This window comes from Tarenaya hassleriana, unplaced genomic scaffold (assembly GCF_000463585.1).
Source record: "Tarenaya hassleriana unplaced genomic scaffold, ASM46358v1 Cleome65, whole genome shotgun sequence".
Taxonomy (NCBI): domain Eukaryota; kingdom Viridiplantae; phylum Streptophyta; class Magnoliopsida; order Brassicales; family Cleomaceae; genus Tarenaya; species Tarenaya hassleriana.
In genome coordinates this window covers 183466-207986 of record NW_010969032.1, presented here as the reverse complement: position 1 = coordinate 207986, position 24521 = coordinate 183466, and the positions used below count along the sequence as shown (strand labels likewise).

The 24521-nt window shown below is 39.2% G+C and overlaps 7 protein-coding genes across 11 annotated transcripts; 3 read left to right on the top strand and 4 right to left on the bottom strand.

The window, feature by feature from the left end:
• Positions 1 to 72: 72 nt before the first annotated feature.
• On the bottom strand, positions 73 to 2110 carry LOC104800129. 2 transcript variants are annotated; one of them, XM_010522857.1, is made up of 3 exons: positions 1218 to 2110; positions 1128 to 1184; positions 73 to 733 (listed from the first exon to the last, which is right to left on the bottom strand). In XM_010522857.1, the coding sequence occupies exons 1-3, from the start codon at positions 2076 to 2078 to the stop codon at positions 182 to 184; spliced, it is 1470 nt and encodes a 489-aa protein (XP_010521159.1). In that variant the 5' UTR covers positions 2079 to 2110; the 3' UTR covers positions 73 to 181. The 2 variants fall into 2 exon arrangements, with proteins under 2 accessions (XP_010521159.1, XP_010521158.1); XM_010522856.1 differs by lacking the exon at positions 1128 to 1184 and having other exon boundaries at positions 73 to 859; positions 1275 to 2110.
• Positions 2111 to 2872: 762 nt separating this feature from the next.
• LOC104800127 (FT-interacting protein 1-like) lies at positions 2873 to 6209 on the top strand. The gene has a single exon (XM_010522854.2). The coding sequence runs from the start codon at positions 3222 to 3224 to the stop codon at positions 6195 to 6197; it is 2976 nt and encodes a 991-aa protein (XP_010521156.1). The 5' UTR covers positions 2873 to 3221; the 3' UTR covers positions 6198 to 6209.
• On the bottom strand, positions 6206 to 10022 carry LOC104800128 (threonylcarbamoyladenosine tRNA methylthiotransferase). Its single transcript, XM_010522855.2, has 11 exons — positions 9787 to 10022; positions 9638 to 9676; positions 9335 to 9426; positions 9011 to 9260; positions 8718 to 8837; positions 8536 to 8611; positions 8162 to 8370; positions 7952 to 8060; positions 7553 to 7645; positions 7284 to 7444; positions 6206 to 6915 (listed from the first exon to the last, which is right to left on the bottom strand). Exons 1-11 carry the CDS (start codon positions 9979 to 9981, stop codon positions 6406 to 6408), a joined length of 1854 nt encoding a protein of 617 aa, XP_010521157.1. The 5' UTR covers positions 9982 to 10022; the 3' UTR covers positions 6206 to 6405.
• Positions 10023 to 11179: 1157 nt separating this feature from the next.
• Positions 11180 to 17552, top strand: LOC104800126. Its single transcript, XM_010522852.1, has 14 exons — positions 11180 to 11315; positions 14148 to 14573; positions 14705 to 14800; positions 14937 to 15059; positions 15193 to 15306; positions 15504 to 15593; positions 15692 to 15748; positions 15890 to 15949; positions 16040 to 16102; positions 16381 to 16495; positions 16606 to 16761; positions 16896 to 16955; positions 17119 to 17178; positions 17305 to 17552. Exons 1-14 carry the CDS (start codon positions 11235 to 11237, stop codon positions 17412 to 17414), a joined length of 1611 nt encoding a protein of 536 aa, XP_010521154.1. The 5' UTR covers positions 11180 to 11234; the 3' UTR covers positions 17415 to 17552.
• A 740-nt stretch (positions 17553 to 18292) lies between these two features.
• LOC104800125 (chaperone protein DnaJ) lies at positions 18293 to 19776 on the top strand. Of its 2 annotated transcripts, none has more exons than XM_010522850.2 (3): positions 18293 to 18686; positions 18779 to 18841; positions 19096 to 19776. In XM_010522850.2, exons 1-3 carry the CDS (start codon positions 18417 to 18419, stop codon positions 19216 to 19218), a joined length of 456 nt encoding a protein of 151 aa, XP_010521152.1. In that variant the 5' UTR covers positions 18293 to 18416; the 3' UTR covers positions 19219 to 19776. The 2 variants fall into 2 exon arrangements, with proteins under 2 accessions (XP_010521152.1, XP_010521153.1); XM_010522851.2 differs by having other exon boundaries at positions 18305 to 18656; positions 19096 to 19352.
• Positions 19777 to 20386: 610 nt separating this feature from the next.
• On the bottom strand, positions 20387 to 21123 carry LOC104800123 (proteinase inhibitor PSI-1.2). Of its 3 annotated transcripts, none has more exons than XM_010522848.1 (2): positions 21012 to 21123; positions 20387 to 20748 (listed from the first exon to the last, which is right to left on the bottom strand). In XM_010522848.1, exons 1-2 carry the CDS (start codon positions 21052 to 21054, stop codon positions 20558 to 20560), a joined length of 234 nt encoding a protein of 77 aa, XP_010521150.1. In that variant the 5' UTR covers positions 21055 to 21123; the 3' UTR covers positions 20387 to 20557. The 3 variants fall into 3 exon arrangements, with proteins under 3 accessions (XP_010521150.1, XP_010521149.1, XP_010521151.1); XM_010522847.1 differs by having other exon boundaries at positions 20387 to 20754; positions 21012 to 21112; XM_010522849.2 differs by having other exon boundaries at positions 20387 to 20791; positions 21012 to 21099.
• A 173-nt stretch (positions 21124 to 21296) lies between these two features.
• LOC104800122 (transcription factor IIIA) lies at positions 21297 to 23920 on the bottom strand. Its single transcript, XM_010522846.1, has 6 exons — positions 23720 to 23920; positions 23361 to 23507; positions 22494 to 22809; positions 21969 to 22204; positions 21742 to 21885; positions 21297 to 21637 (listed from the first exon to the last, which is right to left on the bottom strand). Exons 1-6 carry the CDS (start codon positions 23843 to 23845, stop codon positions 21494 to 21496), a joined length of 1113 nt encoding a protein of 370 aa, XP_010521148.1. The 5' UTR covers positions 23846 to 23920; the 3' UTR covers positions 21297 to 21493.
• Positions 23921 to 24521: the final 601 nt, after the last annotated feature.

Here is a 24521-nt window from a genome sequence, read left to right as displayed (position 1 = left end):
GATTTATAATTAGAAGCTTCACAGATTCAGTGAAGAAATATGCACAGATTCTTGGCGGCCCGAAAACACGAAGATTAGAAGGATCTTTTATGAATCCACAGCATATCATAAAACGTAACCGAACAAACAAAAAACAGTAACACCATTATGTAACAAAAGAACACACAGCCAAAAGTCAAACTTAAGAAGAAGCAGCAGTAAGACGTTGACCAATATACACAAGGTGCCAAGTCAGAGACATTAGAGTCAATATATTGATCCATGAGGAATATGTGTTCAGCTTCTGAAGCCTCTCGCTAAGTTTCCTCAGCTTCTGCCTCGTTTCCTCCTCATCTGCCCCTCTTCCTTCTTCTTTCTCCACCTTCATCCTCTCGAACATGGCTCTCGTCGCCCGTGGATCGAGAATCGACCCATTCCCCTCCACCATCAAGAACGACGTCAGCAGATTCATGGCTTGCCACATGTCGGCCGAGTCCGTCAGCAATTTCCGGCTCCGGCCGATGACGTGGCCTACCAGACCGACGAGGATGCCCAACGAGACGGTCTTGAAGTAGACCGGGTACACTTTGCTCTGGACCAGACCGAACTGGTTCCTCCCCAGAACTCCGGCCAGGACGTAGCTTGACACGAAGGTTACCCAGATGCATGTTCCGTAAGCCATGGCTAACGCCGTCAGACCCACCACGCCCCCCACCTTCGCCGGACTCATCACCTCCTTCGCCGCCGTCTTCACCTTCCCCCACGCCGTTTGGGCCTTTGGAACCGCCGACTTCTTCGCCTCTTCTGCCATTCCGCCCGCCACATTCTTCGCGTCTTCGGCCTTTTCCGACAGCTTCATTTTAGCCTTGTCCTTCATTTCCTGGGCTGGCTTGCCACATGTCGCCCGAGTCCGTCAGCAATTCCCGGCTCCGGCCGATGACGTGGCCTACCAGACCGACGAGGATGCCCAACGAGACGGTCTTGAAGTAGACCGGGTACACTTTGCTCTGGACCAGACCGAACTGGTTCCTCCCCAGAACTCCGGCCAGGACGTAGCTTGACACGAAGGTTACCCAGATGCATGTTCCGTAAGCCATGGCTAACGCCGTCAGACCCACCACGCCCCCCACCTTCGCCGGACTCATCACCTCCTTCGCCGCCGTCTTCACCTTCCCCCACGCCGTTTGGGCCTTTGGAACCGCCGACTTCTTCGCCTCTTCTGCCATTCCGCCCGCCACATTCTTCGCGTCTTCGGCCTTTTCCGACAGCTTCATTTTAGCCTTGTCCTTCATTTCCTGGGCTTTATGGGCCGCTTTGTCCTTCGATTCTTGGGCCTTTTGAGCCGCTTTGTCCTTCACTTCTTGGGCCGTATCGGCAGCTTTGTCCTTCGCTTCTTGGGCAATATGGGCTGCTTTGTCCTTCGCTTCTTGGGCAATATGAGCCATTGTCTCTTTCAACTTATGGGCCGAGTCATGGGCCGTCTCTGATATCTTGTCCATCGTATCTTGGGCCTTATGACCCATCGATTCTTTAACGCCGCGAGTCATCCGAGCCACCGTCTCCTTGGCTTCGTCGGCCTTCGCCGCCGTAGACTCTCCGGATTCGTCCACCGTCTCTCTCGCCGTTTCTCCGAGCTCACTGGGCTCCTCCTGGACCCTTGAGATCCGATCTTTGGCTTTACCCAACGTGCTCGCGATCTTGTGCCTGCACTTTCCAAACGCGTCGCATATAAGCTCGCCCGGCGTCGCGTGACGTCCACGCGCCTCTCCGTCTTCGCCGTTCGTCTCAGGGCGCGAGATGCCTTGGCCGACGTTCGGAAGATACGTCGTCGTTTCTTTCACTCTGTCTTTGACATTACGTAACACTCCTCTGTTATCTCCCTCTTCTGCTTCTCCGGGTTTCGTCTCCGGCGGCGAGATCACGATCTTGGTGTTGGTTTTGCCTTCTTTTTCGTACTCGACGACCACCAGGCGGTGGCCGTCTTTCACGATGATGTCAGCCTCCGGCTCATTACTGTGGGTCATCGCCGGAGACGGCGTCCAAACCTCCGCCGCTAAAAAAGTGGTCAGTATCAGACATAAGGCCACGATGTTCGTCATCCCTTGTGTTATTGCATTGTCGTCTGGACCTATTCTTCTGGGTATAAGCGCACTTGTGGCGCATGATACCGCAAGACCTGTTTCGTCCCTGATTGACACGTGTTGCCACGTGTACTCCACGTGCCAGCCATTGACTCCCTCCCTTACCGTAGATAAACACACGGTGCATCATATAATGCACGCTATTCATCAAGTTGAGTTGAGAATAAATAATGATAAAGCCCAAATTTTTCTGTCCAAGTTTATTTATTTATTTTTAAATAGTTCAGAAAAATAACAAAATGATATATTTAATATTTTATTTATCGTAAAATTCTGATCCATCCATTAAAAACTATATTAATTTGTTGTGGTCGCAGACTCGCAGCCAAATAAAAAAAAGGACCAACTTTAAGGGGAAGAACATGACAAAGTTGCGGTAGATTTCATTTCATGATGCGGTAGCCCCATTTCATACTATTACACACACACAATAAAAGAAAACAAAATATTTTCGCCACGTTCTAAAATGTCACTGTCGCTCGACAAAACCCTTGTCATGATCATCGTCATCGCCATCATAATAGCATTTATGTTTAAGGCGGAGAACGTGTATGCAAGCTTATATTGTACAACATATATTATACAGTTGCTAATGCTGTTGTTATTTCAATTTCGATCCATTAGCTTAGGTGTGGAGAAGTTGCTTATTTCATACGGAAACGATGGTACCCGGCAACATTCCACATTTAAATGATATAAAAATACTACATTTCATTCGTTAAACAAAGATCCACTCTCCGTTCATCTTATACCATGAGCAAGTGTCCCGCCTAGACAAGGACTGCTGCATTTGCTCGTGCTTCAAACCATGGATTTCGATTAAACGCTCATGAATTTCGATTGAGAATAATAGAAGAATACATACATATATATATATATGTACGTGTGTGTGTGTGTGACCTGCAGGGAGGGAGAGAGAGCGAGAGAGAGCGATGATAATCTCATTTCCTTTGTTTCGGTTCTCTTCCTAATTTCTGTCTTCTTCACACTTGCGTCTTCTTCTACAAACAAACGCAGTTCCGTGTTCCGACCGGAATTCTCTCTGAAACACATTAAAATTCCTCTATCCGACAAGAAGACGACAAGGAAATCCAGACGGAGATGAGCAAACTGGTGGTAGAAGTAGTGGAGGCGAGAGCTCTGAAGGCCAAAGACGGGAATGGGTCGGCCAGCCCTTTCGTCGAAGTCGATTTCGACCAACAGCGTCAGAGAACGCAGACTCGGCACAAAGATCTCAACCCTCACTGGAACGAGAGGCTCGTCTTCAACGTTGCTGACCCCACAGCTCTCCCCGACAAGTCCATCCATGTCGCTGTCTACGACCACAACCACCGCAAGTTCCTCGGCCGTGTCAGAATCTCTGGCATCTCTGTTCCCTTGTCGGAATCCGAGGCCTCCATCCAGAGCTACCCTCTCGACAAACGCGGTCTCTTCTCCCACATCAGTGGCGACATCTCCCTCCGAATCTACGCTCTCCCTCACGGTGGCTCGGATGTCGCTCAGTCGATTCCCGTGGTGGATGAACCAGCCGTGGACGCGAAGAAATCTGAATCCTACGAAAACCCGTTTGCGGAAATCGACCGAAACGCTAAAGCCGAAGAAGTTTACGTCGAGAAGAAGCCGGAGAAGGAAACTAGGACGTTCCACTCCATCTCGGCGGCAGCAAAGCCAACAACTCTGCCAGAGTTGAGGACGGATTTCACGAGGGCACCAGGTCCTCCGGCGATGCAGATGGTACGAGGGCCGAGACAGAACCCGGAGTTCCAACTGGTGGAGACAAGCCCTCCACTGGCGGCGCGTATGAGACACGCGACCCATTTCCGCAACGGAGACAAGACAGCGAGCACTTACGACCTGGTCGAGCAGACACATTTTCTCTACGTGAACGTGGTCAAGGCCCGAGACCTTCCTGTGATGGATGTCTCTGGCAGCCTCGACCCTTACGTGGAAGTGAAGCTCGGCAACTACAAAGGAGTGACAAAACACTTGGAGAAGAATCAGAATCCTCTCTGGAAACAGATCTTCGCCTTCTCCAAAGACAGGTTACAGTCCAATCAGCTTGAGATCACCGTCAAAGACAACGAGGCTTTGACAAAAGACGATTTCGTAAGGAGATTGATAATCGATCTGTCGGAAGTGCCTCTTCGGGTTCCTCCCGACAGTCCTCTGGCTCCGCAGTGGTACAAGCTCGAGGACAAGAAAGGAATGAAGACGAACAAAGGAGAGATAATGTTGGCAATATGGGTAGGGACACAGGCTGACGAGTGTTTCCCCGAGGCTTGGCATTCGGACGCTCATACCGTGAGCCACCACCCGAACCTTGCGATTACACGGTCTAAGGTTTACTTCTCGCCCAAGCTGTATTACCTGAAGGTATACATCATAGAAGCTAAGGATCTGGTGCCATCTGAAAAGGGACGAGCAGCACCAGAGGCAGTGGTCAAAGTGCAGGCAGGGAATCAGATGAGAGCCACGAGGACTGCTCAGATTCGGACAGTGAACCCGCAGTGGCACGATGAACTCATGTTTGTCGTGTCTGAACCGTTCGAGGACATGATTGTCATATCGGTGGATGACATGATCATTCCAGGGAAAGACGAGATTCTGGGAAGGGTGTTCATACCCGTTAGAGATGTGCCCGTGAGGCACGAGACGAACAAAATGCCCGAGGCACCACGGTGGTTCAATCTTCAGAAACCTGCTCTGGCTATAGAGGAAGAGACTGAGAAGAAAAAGGAGAAATTCTCGAGCAAAATCCTCATACGCCTCTGTCTAGAAGCGGGGTACCACGTTCTTGACGAGTCCATGTATTTCAGCAGCAATCTTCAGCCATCCTCGAAGTATCTTAAGAAGCAAAGCATAGGAATTCTGGAGCTCGGGATTCTAAGTGCCAGGAACTTGTTTTCCATGAAAGGCAAAGGGCAGAAGACCGATGCCTACTGCGTAGCGAAATACGGTAACAAATGGGTGAGGACAAGGACTCTTCTCAACACACTCGAACCCCGATGGAACGAGCAGTACACTTGGGAGGTCTTCGACTCATGTACCGTCGTAACAATCGGCGTATTTGACAATGCTCACATCAACGATGGTCAGGACCAGAAGATCGGGAAGGTGAGAGTCCGGCTATCAACATTGGAAACCGACAAGGTTTACACCCATTTCTACCCATTATTGGTACTTACACAGTCCGGCCTAAAGAAGTACGGGGAAATTCATCTGGCTCTGAGATTCACCTGCACTGCTTGGGTGAACATGGTGGCACAGTACGGAAACCCGTTGTTGCCGAAGATGCACTATGTTCAACCGATACCTGTCAGACACATCGATGTGCTTAGGCACCAGGCAATGCAGATAGTTGCGGCAAGGCTCGCAAGGGCCGAGCCACCTCTGAGGCGTGAGGTTGTGGAATACATGCTTGACATGGACTACCATATGTTCAGTCTCAGGAGAAGCAAAGCCAATTTCACCAGGATCATGTCGCTGCTCTCGACTATCACTATCGCCTGCAAGTGGTTCAACGATATTTGCACATGGAGAAACCCAATCACGACGTGTCTGGTTCATATCCTGTTCTTGATCCTGGTCTATTACCCGGAACTAATCCTGCCTACAGCCTTCCTCTACCTCTTTGTGATCGGCATGTGGAACTACCGGTTCAGGCCAAGGCACCCACCACACATGGATGCACATCTGTCCCAAGCTGACCATGCGCATCCAGACGAGTTAGACGAGGAGTTTGACACATTCCCCAGCAGCAAAACCTCAGACGTTGTCAGATTCAGGTATGACAGGCTCAGAAGTGTTGCGGGCAGGGTCCAGACAGTGGTGGGTGACCTCGCAACGCAAGGGGAGAGAGCTCAGGCTCTGCTGAGTTGGCGTGACTCGAGAGCCACAACTATATTTATTGTCTTCTCGCTGATCTGGGCCATGTTGATCTATGTCATACCGTTCCAGGTGATCGCAGTCCTCGTCGGGTTTTACATCCTGCGTCATCCGAGGCTTAGGACCAAGATGCCTTCAGTACCTGTCAATTTCTTCAAGAGGTTACCAGCCAAGACAGATATGCTGCTGTAAGGAAAGAGTGAAAACAATTATCTCAGTAAATAAAACATCATTGTAATTGAAGTGTTATCAGAAAACAAGAAATTTGTAGAGGGAAAAGAAGAGCAGAGAAGCGAGGGCTTTGGTCCAGACTCTGCAGAATACACATTCAGATTGAGCATTGGACAAAACCCTGCTCAGTATCGATTTACTTTAACGAATCTATTGATCCGACGGGAATTCACTGTTGTAGCAAAACCCTAGATCCTATGCTAATCAGCAAGACGACAATGGTGAGGGTGCTGATGACCATTCCACATAGAAGAGCCTTATCGACGATACCCCAATGAGTCACGCTTGTCTCTGTAGCTTCTTGCTTTTCCATGGACACTAAGATCTCTTTCTCCGATCTTTCATGGACCTGCTTGTTCCGTCTCCTCAAGAACCGTCCAAACAAGCTTCTTCCAATTTGATTTGGTGGTGATAGATCTCCCGAAACATCACAGACCTCTTCTATCTTCTGTCCTCCACAGCTCTCAGCAGAGCAAGTGCAAGTCTCACATGTATCGGCACGAGGAGAAGATGGCCTTTCGCGAGGCCGAGTCTCTTCATTTGGATGGTCGAACGTCTCAATAACCTCCGCAAATACAGACCATCTTCCAACGGACGTTATCTTAACGGTAGCTATAGTTCCAAGCATGCTTTCAGGTGCAGCAACTAGGACCTGTATGTAACCTTTGGTATGCCCAACCTATACAGTTTCCACATTGTGAATGAAGATCGGTTTAGGGATAGATAGTAGTAGTACCTCTCTTTTCACAGGGAAAAAAAAAATTATTGCCAATTGCCCCAAATGAGAAGCAAAAATATTCTGGTAAAAGGTACACTAGTAGCATTCCCATGATATTTATGCCTCAACATTTCTAAAGAATGCAAGGTTGACTCCGGGCTTGCATCTATTCTGGTGTATGCTACCGAAATATTTCAATTATAATGCAGTTTTGTCTAATATAAATTTAACTTACTAATATATTTGCGAAACATTAATGAGTGAGTTTTAGAATTGATTTGGATTAGCGGTTTGGGGCTGAAATGCGAAAGATGTATGAGGGGGCTTACCAAATTAACTCCATCTGTTGCTATTTCTGTGATCCAAATTCTCTCTTCTCTGCCCACCATTTCTGTGTAAGGTGTAAAAGCTTCAAAGACATTAGTCAATTCACGGCTTCGCTGCTTCACGATATTACTCGGGACCTTCTTCATCCTCGCTGCTGGTGTCCCTGTTCTCACAAATGGCACATTTAAAAAATGTGAAAACCAGATGATGCACTTCCTATTAAGCTAAAGATGATGTACAACAACAACTTTTAACAGATGTCTGGGCATACCTGGCCGGGGGTAAAACTGAGATATATGAACTTGAGAAAACTTGTATTCCTTGATCAGAGTAACTGTTTGTGCAAAATCTTCATCAGTTTCACCTGGAATCGGGAAAAAAGTTAGAAATGGATTCTCCAAAACCAGAACACACTCTGAGCCATAGTGCCATCAAATATTGAGCGCCAACAAATGCATCTAGGCAAGTCTCCAAGACAATGTTATTTTTTTAATGGTAGATTCACGCTTAAAACGGTGGTTCCCTTTTAACAGAAATCAAACTATCGAACGAACGGTTGAAAGGAAAAAGGTAAAGTCGACTGTAGCCAGTACATCTGACTTGACTGTGAATCACACTGGAAGAAATGCAAACAAAAGTAGTACAGATTCTGGGTTTGTTCAGCACTAACCAGGGAAGCCACATATTATATCAGTAGCAATCTGCATTCCCGGTACAAGTTCCGTTAAGGTATCCACCACTTTCCTGAAGTCGGCCACTGTGTATTCTCGGTTCATGGCCTGCAATGCAACAACAAGAACAGTAAGAAAGTAATATATAGCATGACCATGACCAGATGAAAAGAGCAGCATAAGCAGTTCAAGACAATATCTGCACTCACCGTCAAGACAGCATCACTGCCAGATTGTACAGGCACATGAAGGAAGGTGTATACACAGGGGTGACTTAAAACAGCTGCTATTTCTTTCAAGTGTTCGAGAATAAAGGGAGGATTAGTCATTCCAATCCTCAGCATCGTGCTTTGATCAGAAGGTAGTTCCTTTACAATAGCGTTGAGAAGTATTGGAAGATTAACTCCAATGTCACGACCTGCAATATTTGAAGGGCATGATCTTTAACGTAACTTTCACATTGGACGCTTCAAAGGCATCATTCCTAAGATAGATCCACTCCAAGGGCCATTAGTAAACTATGTCTAAGCCTTTGAAAGAGAAGTAAACCATCATGAGATTAAAAGTTGGAATAGAAGACAACCATATGCTCCAGTGTCCTCACTGCTCAACCATATCTCCTTCACTCCTTCAGCTATTACAGTTCTCACACGCTCAACCTGCAGAAAGAACGACAAGAAAAATTTCCTAAGGAGAACAAAGGGAAGAGCTTACAAGATGGGATACAAACAGAATAATTTTGTCTATGAAGCGAGACCTACTTACAAGACTTTCGACTGTGTAGCTTCCCAGGTGACCACGAGCATGCTTTGTCTTGCAATAAGTACAAGCACCCAAACAGCCAACATTAATGGGAAGAATTTCAATGAACTTGTTCCTCCTTACCTGAAAGAGAAAATCACTTCTAACTCGCACAGAAACAATTCCATAGATTTCAAACTCACAGAAAAAGAGAAATATATTGTAAGATAAGAAAGAATAAACCCCCATCCGTTACGAACATTAGAGGGTAAGAGAACAGGCCAACTCAAATATATCAGAAATTCAACTTTATCCACCTTTGGGAGATCAAGTGCGGGCAAAGTCTTCCGGGTCAGAAGCCGCACTTCATGACCCTTAAGAGTTTCATCTACAATCTCTACAACGCGATCTATCTGTTGAACACCGACTATGCTGACACCTTCCAGCTCTCTGAGATCACGACTACCCTGAGGAACACATCCAGCAATCACGAGAGGCTTTTTCGCACTTTTACCTCTCGATATCAAAGTGGTCATTGCAGATTGACTTGGAGATTTCACAGTACAGCTGCATCAATAACAAATTATCACTCACATTGCTGCCACAGTGTGTTCAAGAGAGTAAAGAACTTTGAAGGTTACGTGTTAATGAGCCACAGGTCAGCTTCCTCAGGAATATCCGATAACCCATAGCCGAATGCTGTGAGCTGACCAGCCATATACTCACTATCACTCTGAACAAAGACCATAAACATGATAAGATCCGTGCATCAGATGCGTTATGATTTGCCAAATACGATTATTTATATGCATAATCTAACTATAGGAGATCAACAACTCTACCATCGAGATGATAACATGAAAATCAACCCTTGATGAAGCAAATAGACATCGATCACGAAGACCTAAATTAGAAGAAGATGAAAAACACAAGAACCCACTTGCCTGGTTATGGGAGCATCCGAACGTCTTGATATATATCGTCTGCGGCATACATACGAACCCAGACAAACAAGAAAAAAAAAACATATATGTTAATGCGTGGAAAACGCCATGGATGTAAAAACAGGCATGGGGACTCAACGAGAGAGAACCTGAGTTCCAGGGATCTTGGAAGACAGAGGAGAAAGCGAGTCGTTATTATCCGAACTACCAATTTCATCTTTGGAGTGGAGACGTTTGGTCTTATTCGTCTTTGGCTTTATTCCGACAGCCGTCAAAGGTAATCTGAAACCCGGAGGAGCTCCTCCGCCGCCGCCGGCGATCAACAAATCTTCTATATCCTCCATTGCCGTCTTCTCTCTCCCACGGCGGCGACGTAACGACGAGCGAGAAAGGGGTTTTCCAGGGTGGAAACGTTACTGGGTCCGGGTTAAACGTTCAAATGGGCCCAGATTAAATTTGTAGGCCCATTAAAAGCCCATTTTAAAAAATTTCGTAAAAGGGCTCGAGTCGGGTTAAATTCGTAATTGACCCAACATGACAAATTTAGAAAACGAAATGAATGGGAGCTTCAAGTGGGGCCAACCGATTGCACAGATTCCTTTGGTGTCATACATCTATGTATAGACATTTGTCTTTATTGTACATAATCATGTACATTAATGGCACTAAATAAAGTGCTAAATGCGGATTTCCTTATTAAGACTAGAATCTGAGAAGTTAGGTTTGTATTTTTATTCTTTTAAAAGTAAAGATATCTAAATGGTATCTGTAACGGCTACTGCTCCAAATTCATCACTTAGCTAATTTGCGTGGATATATATGCATACTTATACAGAAAGATTATCCTTATCAACCATTTATGCCAACTACCCAATTACCAGGCATTTTTCTTTTCTCATTAGCCCACCAAAAAAAATATATATAATAAAATCAACATTAATCCTTTATTCAAAATCACCCCAACGAAATAAACTATTTTCAAAATTGCCCCGTGCAATTTGATATATTCCACATATATCATTTTTTTTAGAATGCTACTCTGCGGACTTGTGAGCTAGTGCCCCTTTCGTCCCCAAATGCAATTTAATTAACTTTGAAATCGAATTAGATCATTAATATTTTAAAATCTTTGGTTAAAAAGTCCTTTCTTAGATTTTAATTGAGGTTGGGATGAAAATATCGGTCATGTGTATGCAGAGTACCTTCTAGAATCAACTGTTAAATTTGTTTTTATCGCCGTAATATAATAATAATAATCAAATAGATTAAATATGATTTTGCAGAGTATATATATTAGATTTTAGAGTTTTATTAATTATATGCTAATAACTTATCAGTTCTTTCAATCCCATAAATAAATTAAAAAAAAAAAAAGCAAAACAAAATGTATCTATCTGTCAAAATACATTAAAACATATCAGCACGTGCTATATATGTGTCTGTATATGTTTATGCAGGTATATGTATATGCGTACGAGCATAAATACCGCATTTGTCATTACCTGGGTCGTCAGAAATCAAAACTTTGCTTTGGTCGGAGAATTGACCAGAGAGTTTTTTTGAAAGAAAAAAAAACACACTCACTTTGGTCGGGGAAATGTCAGAGCGGCGTAATAACATGAACGGGACTCCCTTTCTCCCCGTAAGGAGCCGGAATCCATCGAATCCTCCCTATTGGGTATTCCTTTCCCTTCTTCGCATTTCCATTCATCTCCGATTATTATTATTATTATTATTATTTCTGCCAATTGGGGTAATTTTCTCTGAGTTTTTTTTTTTTCCTTTTGCACGAAATCCATGAATGGAACGTATACTTAAACTGATTGTCAAGTTATTACGATATGTATAGTTATACTGATATAGATCTGAATATGTATATATATATATACAGAAAAGTCCAATGGTTTATGCAGTACTAGTAAATAAACATATAAATACTTTCATTTATTCATTGTTGAGGATGAAGCATGTTTTTGATGAATTTGTATTGCGTTTTGATATATTTTGATGATAAAATATGAGAAAAATTTTTGTTTTCGCGCGAATATTTGAATATGATATATCATATTTTACGCGGGAAATTTAAAAAATATATTATAAATACTTACGAAACCAAATTTTGATTTATATAGGTATTAGATATCTTTTAATTACTCTATCTATCAATATATTTTTAAGATTTTTTTTATTTTGTATTTATTGTTATATATGAAGTATGTTTTTTATTTGTATGTCTTTTTTTATGTATTGTGATGATAAAATATGAGAAAAAATTTTATTTTCGTGTGAATATTTAAATATATAACATAATATTTTTACGCGGGAAATTTAAAAAAAATATATATGATAAAACATATTTATGAAATAAATTTTTTTATTTACACCTATTAGATATCTTTTTAATTACTCTATCTATCAATATATTTTTATTTAGATTTTTTATTTTATATTTATTGTTGTATATAAAATATGTTTATAATTATTTTGTACGTGTTTTAATATATTTTGATGATAAAATATGGAAAAAAAAATTATCGTGTGAAAATATTTAAATATAATATATATTATTTTACACTGAAAATTTTAAAAAATATATGATAAAAAAATATTTATTAAATAAAATTTTGATTTATACCATGAAAATACCTTTTTAATTATTTTATCTATCAATATATTTTTTTTCTTTTTATATTTATTATTGTGTATAAAATATATTTTTTTTATTTTGTATGTGTTTTGATATATTTTGATGATAAAATATGATAAAAGTTTTTATTATCGTGCGAATATTTAAATATAATATATCATATTTTTACATGAAACAATTTTAAAAATATATATGATAAAAATATTTAAAAAATATTTATTTATAATTATTAGATATATTTTTAATTATTATATCAATCAATATATATATATATATATATAGATTTTTTAGATTTTTTCTTTTATATTTGTTGTTTATAATATCAATTAGAATTTATGATTAATATTTCTTGAATATTGGTATTGTTATGAGATTATAACAGTTTCAAATTTTCAATGTTTAAATTGAAACAAAAATTTCTTAAAATTTTTTATCGTTCGAATGACATTTGAAAATTTGTTTTAGAAAATTTAAAATGCCGTGTATATATATATAGAACCTCAGTTGGAAACACTTTGTCCAACCCAATCATTAGGTCACCCTATTTGGATATATAGATTCATTTTCGTTTGTGTATAAAATATAATGCATGTTTTTCGTGATTTTATTTTTACATGTGTAATGATCTATTTTGAAATTATGTGAAGGTTGCCAATATTTGAATATAAAATATTTTTTAGGCGAGAAAAAACTTTTTTAGTTTTTGTTAGGAAAAATCGCCAAAAAAAAATCATATACTCTTCAAATGTCAATAAAAAACTTGTACTTTTTTTATTACTAAAAAAACCTATACTTATACTTATTCACCGAAATATACATATACCCTTCAAATGTCAGACAAAAAAACTATATACTTTTTTACTATACTTTATTTTATTATATACTATACTTATAAAACAATATCATTATATTATTTTTCTAATTAAATTTAGAATATATTGGATATTAATTGATAATATATAGGTAGATAAATGGTTATATTCGGTTACGGTTAATTCGAGTTTGGTTTATTCTTTTTACTGTTATTTTGGATTCGGTTATTCTAGATTTGAAATATTCATATACAATCTGGTATATTATTTTAATCGGTTCGATTCGGTTCGGATATATATCGGTCGGATTCGGTTCGATTATTTCGGATTTGAAATATTCATATATAATATGGTATATTATTTTATTCGGTTCGGATATATATCGGTTAGGTTAGGTTCGAATATATTTTTTATCATATTTTTTTGCGTTTGCGTTTAAATGCTTATTTGTTATAATTTATAAAGTACATGTATATTTGGGTGAATAAGTATAAATATATGATTTGTTTGGTAATAAAAAAGTATAAGATTTTTTTGTTTGACATCTCAAGAGTACATGTATATTTCAGCGAATAAGTATAAATATAGGATTTATATATATATATCTGAAAAATACAAGGTTTTTTGGACGATATTTCATTTTTGTTACTCGTGGTCATAAGTTGGAAAAGTGGTATGGAAAAGTGGTATATAATAACTTGCATTAAAAAACTAGGGATATTCCACATATATATCTGAGCCATGTTATTGAATTCGAAATCATTCGATATTTCAATAGTACTATATATATATATATATCAATACATTTTGTGAATTTGGGCATTTTTTCCTCGTGTATGTTGCACGCATCTGTTGCTATGTATATATGCACGTCTCTATTGCAGATATGGCATACTTTTTGTATGTTTGTTTACTGATGTTATGATAAGAAGATACCTCTCATCATATGTTTCACCCATATATATATATATACACACACACACAAATCCCAAAAGATATAAAAGAAAAAATGAATATTTTTAATTGACACAACAGAAAAATTTGCATGCAGAGGAGGGTGGCAGAAGAAATGAGAAGAAACGGAAGGTTCAACACAAGTGAAAGGCAAGCCACTGGAATGCATGTACCCCTCTTTGGTACTGTTCATCGTCAAACTATCTCTATTCTACAAGTGCCCGACATTAATGGTCATGGTCGACGTGGCATCAGCCTCGGAAATTATCCGACCAGTGTTGCTGAACCTGTCCCTGTGAATCATGGTCATGGTCGTGGCCTCAGCCTCGGAGATTTTCTGTCCAATTTTTCTGAACATGTCCTTGCGGATTGCCATGGTCGTGACCGCGGCCTCGGGGATTATCCCACCAATGTTGCTGAACCTATCCATGGGGATGGTCATGGTCATGGCCGTGGAAGTGGAAGGGGCCATGACAATCAAAATCGTGGTCGCAGTCTCCAGAGTGATACCAACAGCAACTCGGTGCGTTCCAAAACATACACAATATTCTTGATATATATACATATATATATATATGTGTGTGTATAATATATGATAGTATTTCTTTTGTACACGTAAATGATGTATAATGAATGAATGTTCCCTGATTACAGGTTCCCGAACCTAACGGTAGAATTGTCATGGCGCTGGCGGCTACAGGTTTTCGAATGCCACAAAACAGAACAACTCAGAGAAACATCGCAAGAAGAGTGAGTATAAAATCTTCGCACACACACGCATAGATGTATTTATATGCAAATACATACATACATATATATATATATATATATATATATATATATATTCACAGTCTGGCTCTGAACTTGATGTTTTATTCAAATGTAGGCGAATCTATTGGGAAGAGTACCACAAAACGGGCCGGCCCTTGACGTAGAACATATTACCACGACCCGTCGTGGGAGCTGCAGTGGCCCAAGAATCCGCCGTAAAACAACGACAAAGAAAAGGGTTTATATGTCGCAAGAATAATCTATATGATATTTTTTATTTTGTTGTATCGTATGAGTGCACAATTTTATGTATATACGGAATGCAATTTGTCAAAGATAACGTATTATTACTTCTTTTTTTAAAATTATAGGGACAACCGTCTAAAAGGGTTGGGAAGAATTCAACTGTGGTTGACGTCGAGCCAACGATAGGCTCGGAGAGCCGCGATGGGCCTATCCGCCTTAACGGGCAGCCAAACATTGTGGTACGTCACTTAAAATATCATCTTTATGTTGTTTTATTTAGAAAGATTATCAAATACTTAACTATATCAAAAGATCCAAATTATGTATACATATATATATATATGTGTATATATGTATATGTATATTTGACATACATATATATACATGTGCATAGGCGTATTTATTCATGTAGCGCATGATCATATTCTCCTGACAGGAACCTAGCTCTGACGAGAACCATCAGAGCACAATGCAGCCACCTCCAGCTGTTGTGATACGGACCAATGAATCTGGCTACATAGTTGCGGTATATATACTATACATATATACATATATATATATATGTGCAGTGCACATATGTGTTTGTATGTGTGTGGTGAATGATAATGTCATCTGATATCACAGGAATTTGAATCACATAGCCCGGTTACTATGCAACCAACTGTTCGACCACCCAAAAGTGTACCGATCTACAACTATGAGATAATTATATAATTTATGTATATAAATAGACGTATAATTAATGTACCCTTCATACAAATTTCTTAGCCTGTATATATATTATAAATGATAATGTTCTCTCATGAACTGACTCCAATGCAGCAAATTCCAAGTGTTTTATCACCCCAAAGTGCACCGAGTCCAGCGACCAGGAAAAATGAGGTAATTATATGATTTTATACATATTTCTCTGTATATATATATAGACGTACACACACACACCCTTATCTAAAAACCAGACATTTGATGCAGTCCATTTCAAGTGTTTCACCACTCCAAAGTATACCGCTTCTAGTGCCCCCGAATTATGATGAGGTAATTTTATAATTAAATACGCATTTCTTTGTCAATACGTTACGTGTATATAGACAGCGAATTACCTAATTTAACTTTTCAGTTATGATTTAATATAGTCCTTAAACTATATATTAATCAGAGGCATTATAATATTATAGATTAGAAAACAGGGTATTTTGTCATACTAGAAAGATTCATCTGTGTGTTGCATTGGCTGCGTACGTGCATGCATGGGAATAAACTCTATATTATATGATCAGGAGCATGATTGTATCTTATTCTATTGTGGAAAAAAGGTGATACGGTGTTACAACAACAAAAACAAAGAACAAATGAACATGAACGGCATGGAGGGAGCATCAGGTGTTATGGAGTCAAATGCTTCTCTTCCTCCCCGCAACAATATTAATTGTCAGTCAGCCCTAATTTATTTAATTATAATATAACTTTAATATATAACTCATTCAATCATGAGTAATAATATATATATATATATATATATGTATACGTATTCATTGCAGATATTCAGAAAACAAAGAATGTTATACCGAGAACAAAACTGATTGGGAAAGCCAACCCTATCGCCAAAGCCGTGGAAAAAGACGATACAATATTCGGCGATCTTGAAGATTTACAATTCGTGGATTCCAATATCCAACCTTCAATCTTTGACTTTGGTTTGTTTGGAATTTTTTTTTCATCTATCTATAACTTGATATTCCTAAATTTACTAAAAAAAAGAAAGAAAATACATGTCAACTGCTATATATATCTGTATCTTATCTTATAATGTGTCAATATTGCTATGCAGATTTTGATCCTCCAATCGATTTTCCTCTGGCCGACTTGGACCATGCCTGCAAGACAACCAGTAAGTACGACAAATATGACATTTTAGACAAAGTTAAAACGGGTCTGAATCGGGTTTGGGAAGATTTTGATATTTCCATTGCATATATATTATATAGTTTAAAGTATAAATTAGTACATCCATATCCATGTAAGTTGTACGTATACACATCTTTTCCGTACAGACATTGGGGGACCAAGCAGTTTGACGCCAACCGACTTAGCCAGCACATCCAACACCACAGGTAATCACAATATACATACATACATATATATACATATGTATATATGTAAATGTATAACAATGTAAATGTACAATATATGATATATAATTGAGAGTTGAATATATGTAAGTATGTTTTGCGTTACAGATCATGCAGGGATACGGAGTGGTGTTGATGCAACCATGGCGGATGGTGGTGATGACGATGATGACTTCTTCAAAGACTTGGACAGTTTCAATCCGTTGGACTTCTTTTAACCAACTCTTCGTTAGCTGAACATGAGAGCTTTGTTATGTTGCGTTTTGGCCCTTTTTAAACAAATAATTGTTCTATTGGACTTGATTTGATACCTTTGGTATTTTTATATTCGCAGCAAAATTTAAATATTATGTATCTGTGTGGCATTTTCTTTGGGCCGAAGCTTCTCAAGTTCGGCCCCTTGGCCCAAATTATTGATATTAATTTTGTCTATTATCTTGGTTTCATTTTAGCCGGTAATAGTTTTTCTTTTGAATTCTTTACTTTAATTTTTAGTTTTTGTTTTAGTTTTTTAGTTTTTTGTTTTTTTTTTGTTTTCATCTTTTACAGTTTTTCTAAATATGAAAATTCCCAAAAAAAGGAGTTTACGATTTTTATTTGATTTTTCAATAAAATGGCTTTTCGGAGTTTTAGAAAAAACAAATATATAAAATCTTGACCGGATTTTAATTGTTTTTTAGACTTCAAAATTTGGGAAATTTTTAACCATTCAACGCCTTTGTAAAGAAGACTCCTAAAATTTTAGAAATTGTTTAAATATAGAATTTCGACTAATAATTCCATTTTTTTAGTTACTTTCCAATGCAAGTAGGTTCTAGCAACTTAACATTTTGTGTAATCTCTCTTTTGTAGATACGTAATCGTATCCATAGATTTGTAAAATTTTTAAAATATTATTCGATCTTGTTTCTCCACTACGCAATATTAATTCTCGAAATACATGGAGATAATCCACCATTTAAAAGAAATCATTTTGATATATATATATATATTGTAAATAAACGCACAATTATATGTATCATTGAAAGAAATGAAAAAACAACAAGATTATATTCCACGGATAAAAAAAAATAAAAATTAAACAATTATGAGAAAAACTAATCGTCGTATAGAGTCGAAACGTGAAAGTGACGGCCCAATAGAGGAATAATAAAAAGAGACACCGACAATGGACTGTCTGAACCGGACAGGCAATGACCATACCTTGGGTTCCAAGATAAATGGGTCTGCCTTCATTCATTGCGATTTCCCAAAAACAAAAAGAAAGAACGATGATAAGAAATGGCAGATTCAGAGCTCCGACTAATCACCCCGCCTCCGTCGCTCCTTCCGGCCGCCGATTCCTCCATTTTCCGGCGAGGTGTTCGCCGCCGGAGATCAGCCATTACACGGTTCTTGGGCTGACCCCTCTCGCCACCAAATCTGACGTCAAGCGGGCGTACAAACGTCTCGCTCTAAAGGTCTCGTCTTCTCCGTTTCGTTTCCTTCTCGTGGGTGCAAAGATCGAAACTTTACTGTAAATTTGTCGAATCACAAACAAACAAGAGAGAAAAATGTGAGATTGTGTCTGGTAACGTTGCAGTACCATCCAGACGTGCACAAGGGGCCTGAGAACAACTTCAAGGAGATTAAATCCGCTTATGAGGTTTTACCCTTTTCTAGCTCTTGCGTTTGGAAATTTGAACAGAAGAACGATATCCAATAGTACCATAAGCTTTGTCTTATTTAACTAAAAACAGCATAATTTCTGCAGAAATTGACGAAAGATTATATCTTTGCCATACACCATTGTTGCGATAAACTGAGATTTATGTGTGTATATGTGTATATATGACATGTACGTATAACCACGCTTGCCCGTATGATTAAGATCTCTCGTTTGTTCATTATACATCACAGAGTTTGATGCAAAAGTTGGAAGAAGAAGAAGAAGAAATCAGAGAGGATTTTGACGAATACGAAGAGTGGGAAGAGTGGATGGGATTCGAAGGAGGGGTTCCGGTCTTACACGGACCCTTTTAATCTCTTATGATTAATAATATTTGATTTTCATAAAAAAAAAATATTTGATTTCGGTTGTTTTTTCCATATAATAAAAGTATATCATTCACTAATGAAAAATCTCCAATAATTCTCCAAATTATTAGCGTCTGATATTAATTATTTATTTTAGATATTTATATTCATTAAACAATATGAAAAGGAGCCTTGCATAACAGTGGAATGTTGCTTTTATATTGTGCGCCATACTGTCATGGCCATATTAATCAAATAAAATAAAAATACCAATGACCTTCAAATGAAACATACCAAAAGTACCATTAATCGTGGATAGGATCTGGACCACTCGGAACATCTCTAGTCAATCCGAAATCCGATGTAGAAAGCCTCGAGGATCCTTGAATATATTGATCATGGATTGGATCTGGACCACTCGGAACATCTCTAGTCAATCCAAAATCCGATGTAGAAAGCCTCGGAAATCCTTGAATATATTGATCATGAATCGGATCTGAATCGCTTGGAACATCTCTATTCAATCCGAAGTCATGTTTAGAAAGGGTTGAAGGCACTTCACAACCTGCTGAAGATACCGTGATCAAGAGGACGATGGTAATCAGAGCTCTGTACATTATCTTCGTTTCCTGTTTCTAAGTCTTTTTCGATGTGTTTTGTTTGTAAATTAGAAGTGAATGCTCTTATATATACTGTGCAATCTCTTAGTTAAATATTTGATTTTACAAATAAAATAACATTTTTTAGGAAATTTGACAAAAATAGTTTTACAACATTCCCTTAATAAAATATTATCATGAAATGTGGTCTATGCTTGTACAAATAGGAGATGATTTTAATGGACAATTAGAAACAGATTTGTTGTAAATTGCCTCTACAGAAAATTTCTAAACTTTCCATTCGCTTAATAATACCAGCTACTCTTTCCAAATGCAATTTGTAGCCTGTATTTTTTATAACATCGTATTGATGGAGTCATGCCGTTTTTGTAATATCCCGCATATTTAGTAAATCTCATATATATAAAACCAATATGATGTATGTATGTATGTATGTGTGTATGTATGTATGTATGTATGTATGTATGTATGTATGTATGTATGTATGTATGTATGTATGTATGTATGTATGTATGTATGTATGTATGTATGTATGTATGTATGGAAACAAGAAGTCAACAAAACAAAGATGATGATGATGATGACACGCCATTTTACTCAGAGCAACAAGGGCTCTAGACTTGAGATGCCGTAGCAAATGGAAACACAGTCCGACCCCAATCTACTTTATTTAATTTATGATATGAAGATGGGGTTCATGAAAGCATAAAGAGGGTCCAAGTGGGTTAGGGACAGTGGATGGAAGAGCCATCGGAGAGGTGGAGGGTGCACCCTTTAGGAGCCATGCAGCAGTTGCATCTCGAAGGAAGCTCCTCGTTGCCGGAAAAAGGGCACGTCACGTAGTCCACGTCCAGACAGTACTGAGGGCACGCCCTTGCGCTTGCAGCCGACCCTAGCCCCACCGCCAGTATCACACCTTTCGCTCCATTTTGGGATTTGTCACTCATTAATACCAATAGCTATAATATTAAAAGATATCTAAGTTTGTTTTATTTTTTTGGTGGGCATTTTTGTTTCATTTATTGAAAGATGCTATCGATCTTGTGGCAAGATTCATGAAATGAATTATGGGGAAATCATATGAACAGGACCAATGGTAAATGTTTCGTTGCAAGAACATAAAACGTAAACTCGAAAATAAAGACGTTTGTCGCCTTGGAATGGTGTAAGAAAACGTACCTAAGACAAAGAGAGACATCATCTGGTTCGTTGCCAACGCCATGCTTCTTCTCCCACCAAGCCTCGGCCTTTTTTTTCAAGATGTCTTTGTATAAATGATGCAAGTCGGTTCATATACACATCCACAAATTACAAGGTTAAGGATGAATAATTGGAGCGAAAACATTGACTTTCTGTTCTGTCTCATTAGGTGAAATTCAAAGATCTCAATTATTAAAGGTTGACATTTCGGGTTTTATCTCCAATACAAACACCACACGATATGATCCTATGAAAACGAGACCCGATAACAAAAAAATGAATTTCAAAGAGTCACCGAGTTGGAATTTGAATATTTCCACACTACAACACTAGTTGGTAGAACAAATCAACACACTAGGATATATATATATATATATCACATCACATTTACAAACCCTATCCCCAATGCTACATTCCGTGTATATTAAATGTACCCAGCAAACAAACCAAAAAAAAGGGAACTAAGAGTGTTGTTCATCTTCTTCGGCATCAAACTGAGGTGGCATGACCCGCTTTCTTACCAGCATCTCTGCTGTTACTTGTTTCCTCTTCACTCCACCTCTCGCCCTTGACCTGAATTGTTCATCATACTCCACAAAATCTCCCTGCAATCCCCATATAATCCACATTCACCCGTGAGTTTTTCCCGGAAAGTCAGATAACTATAATGGAAGACGTATACATTTGATGAGTCGGGTCATATACTTACACAAGCATACGTATGGCTGCCAGAAGCCTCGTGATTGTTTCTGACATGCTTGTACGCAAATCTCATGCCACAGCCGGGGAAGCCGCATATGAATGGCCGGACATCCTCATGCACGGCTTTCATATGTGTCCGCAGGTTAGATACCTGCGTGCATTCAGCATCAAAGGATTCAATAGTCTGAGCTACAAAAACAGACTAAATTATCTAACCAGTATCGTCGGTCTAACCTTTGAGAATGTCATGGAACAGCCGTCGAATTCGCATTTGAATTCTTGGGTTGAAGAATCTTTCTCGTGGGTGCGTAAATGTCTCTTGATGTTTCTCTTCAAATGTTTCGAACCACAAATCTCGCAGTTGATATACTGATGGCAAGATCTTACGTGGGCCTTGAGACATTCCTCGTTCGTGAAGTACTTCATACAACCTGGCTCTGAACAAAATGCCTCCACAGAATCCAGTTTCACTGAAATGGAAAGGGCACCATTAAGATTTCAACTTAAAATAGATATAAGGCCAATAGATTTTAAAAAGAGAACAATTTTGTAAGGTTTTCTAACAAGAATCATACGAATGAAACAAGGGGGCTCAGTAAGTTGCTTTATGTGCTCAAGGAAGCCTTTCGAAAAAAGCGCTTCTCATACAAGAGGTGTCAGAAAGTAAAGCACTCTTCATCTTTGCCCAATTAAAATACAATAGCCGAAAGCGGAGGGGCAAACAAATTTAGATATGCTAAGAGAGAAAGGACAATTTACCATGAGAATCCTGATGCTTTTGTAACTTTGATGGATACCTAAACGCCTTTCCACAACCAATCTCTTGGCAGACATGCTGCTTCTGACTACTAGCAGACTCGTCTTGGGCATGATCACCATCATCATTACAACCATCAGTTTTCTCATGAAATTGTTTAACGTGTCTTTTGATATTGCTCTGTACAGAGAATTCACTACTACAACCCTCCACCGGACACTTGAAGAGCTTCCCTTTATGGGAAAGAATATGGCGATTGAGATGATCCTTTCTCCTAAAGCTGGCAGTGCAGTCATCAACAGAGCACTTAAAGAGTCTCTGCAAAGGAAAAATCGTAAAAACCCGTCAATTTTTTAACACACGGGAGACAATATCCTATAAGCATAAGCGTCAAACAGACTATCAGACACCAGACCTCACACTGATTGCTTGCGTGATTGCGGCTTACTTGCAGGAGCTTCTCAGGAGGTCACCCTACCTGATACTAGTCCATTACAATGTAGCCTCGCATTTTGGAGTTCTTTCAATGGGATCCAATGCCTCACGCTATTATATCAATAAGGCCTATGGTAGTAACCAATAGACTTGTTACTCCTGCAAAGGGATAAATATTTAGTTTCCCAAAACACGAACAATACTCCGAACTCAACACATGTACAGCTATTATATCTCTGTACCTACCCAAAGGTGGTAGCTTTCCCACAAGGATTCCTTAGCGATTTAGATAGGGATGAAGAAGCTACCACTTCTTTAAGCATTGAGATAAAGCATAACCAAGAAAAAGGATTGCATAGGATATAAAGTACTCGAGTGTTTGCGAACAAAAAGGATAAAAATAAACAATTTCTGCATCATGTGGAACACCATACCTCGTCTGAATGGCTCTGCATGTGCTGCTTCAAGTGAGCAGGTTTCTTGAAACAAGCGCCACACTCTGGGCAAATGTTCTTGCCATTTGAATCCTCTTCTTCTTCTTCTTCACTAGCTTCAATTTCCTCCTTCTCGTGCATTTCCATCTATACAAAACAGAGCATGAACATACAACCTTAGAACCCATCACCAGTTTATCATTACTCAAACCAGACATCGACAAGCATAACATTTAAAAAATCACTCTGTGGCACATCAAATAAGAAAACCCAAATAAAGGAAATAAATTCTACCGTAGAACGAACAAATTGATGGAAGAGCGAAATACAAGGGATGAGAATCGGAAAGAGATCGAGACCTGGTGTTCCGATAGGATGTGATTGGTTATGAGATACTTCTTGGATCTGCTGATTCCACAAAACTGGCAGACATATCTCCTTATGTCTCTGATTATGGGTGTCTCTACGTCACCGTCTTCCGCCATGTCGCTCTGCCGCTCAACACAAGAACTAGGGTTTCTACTCGGCCGCCGCTACGAACCTTAAGTTGATCTGTATGACCAAAACCCTAGAGAAGCTGGTTTTTATACTGCTCCCTTTTTTTCCCCCACCTTTTTTTCTCGTGAATTATAAAAATAACCCAATAAGAATGGGCCTTTGAAGTCCATAAATATTCAGCCCAAAACTATTATTAAACACGAAAGCCCAACCATCCCATCCCCTATACTTATGTTTCAACTTGATCACATTCGTGATTGGACATATATTACTATTTGAGCTAATGATTGGTAATTAAGTATTTAAGCATATGCAGATTTTCTTACACGTCACACATTTTCGTATGTATGCAATAACACAAACATGACGAATTTGAATATGTACTTGGTGGCTACGAATAGAACCCCTAACGCAACACAGAAGCATGTTATAGACGAAATAAATAAACACATACATGCTCAACAATTCTGTTATCCTACTAATCATATATAATAGTTTTTAGCACACTACCAACAAAAAAAAAAAGGACAGAAGAGGTGACACGTGGACGCATCAGAAGCGGGATACGTGTGACGTGGCAACTGTCTCGTGATCAGACAAAATAAAATGAAACCTACCAACCCATGTATCCGCCTGTCCCTTTCCCATCTACCTACCTACTTA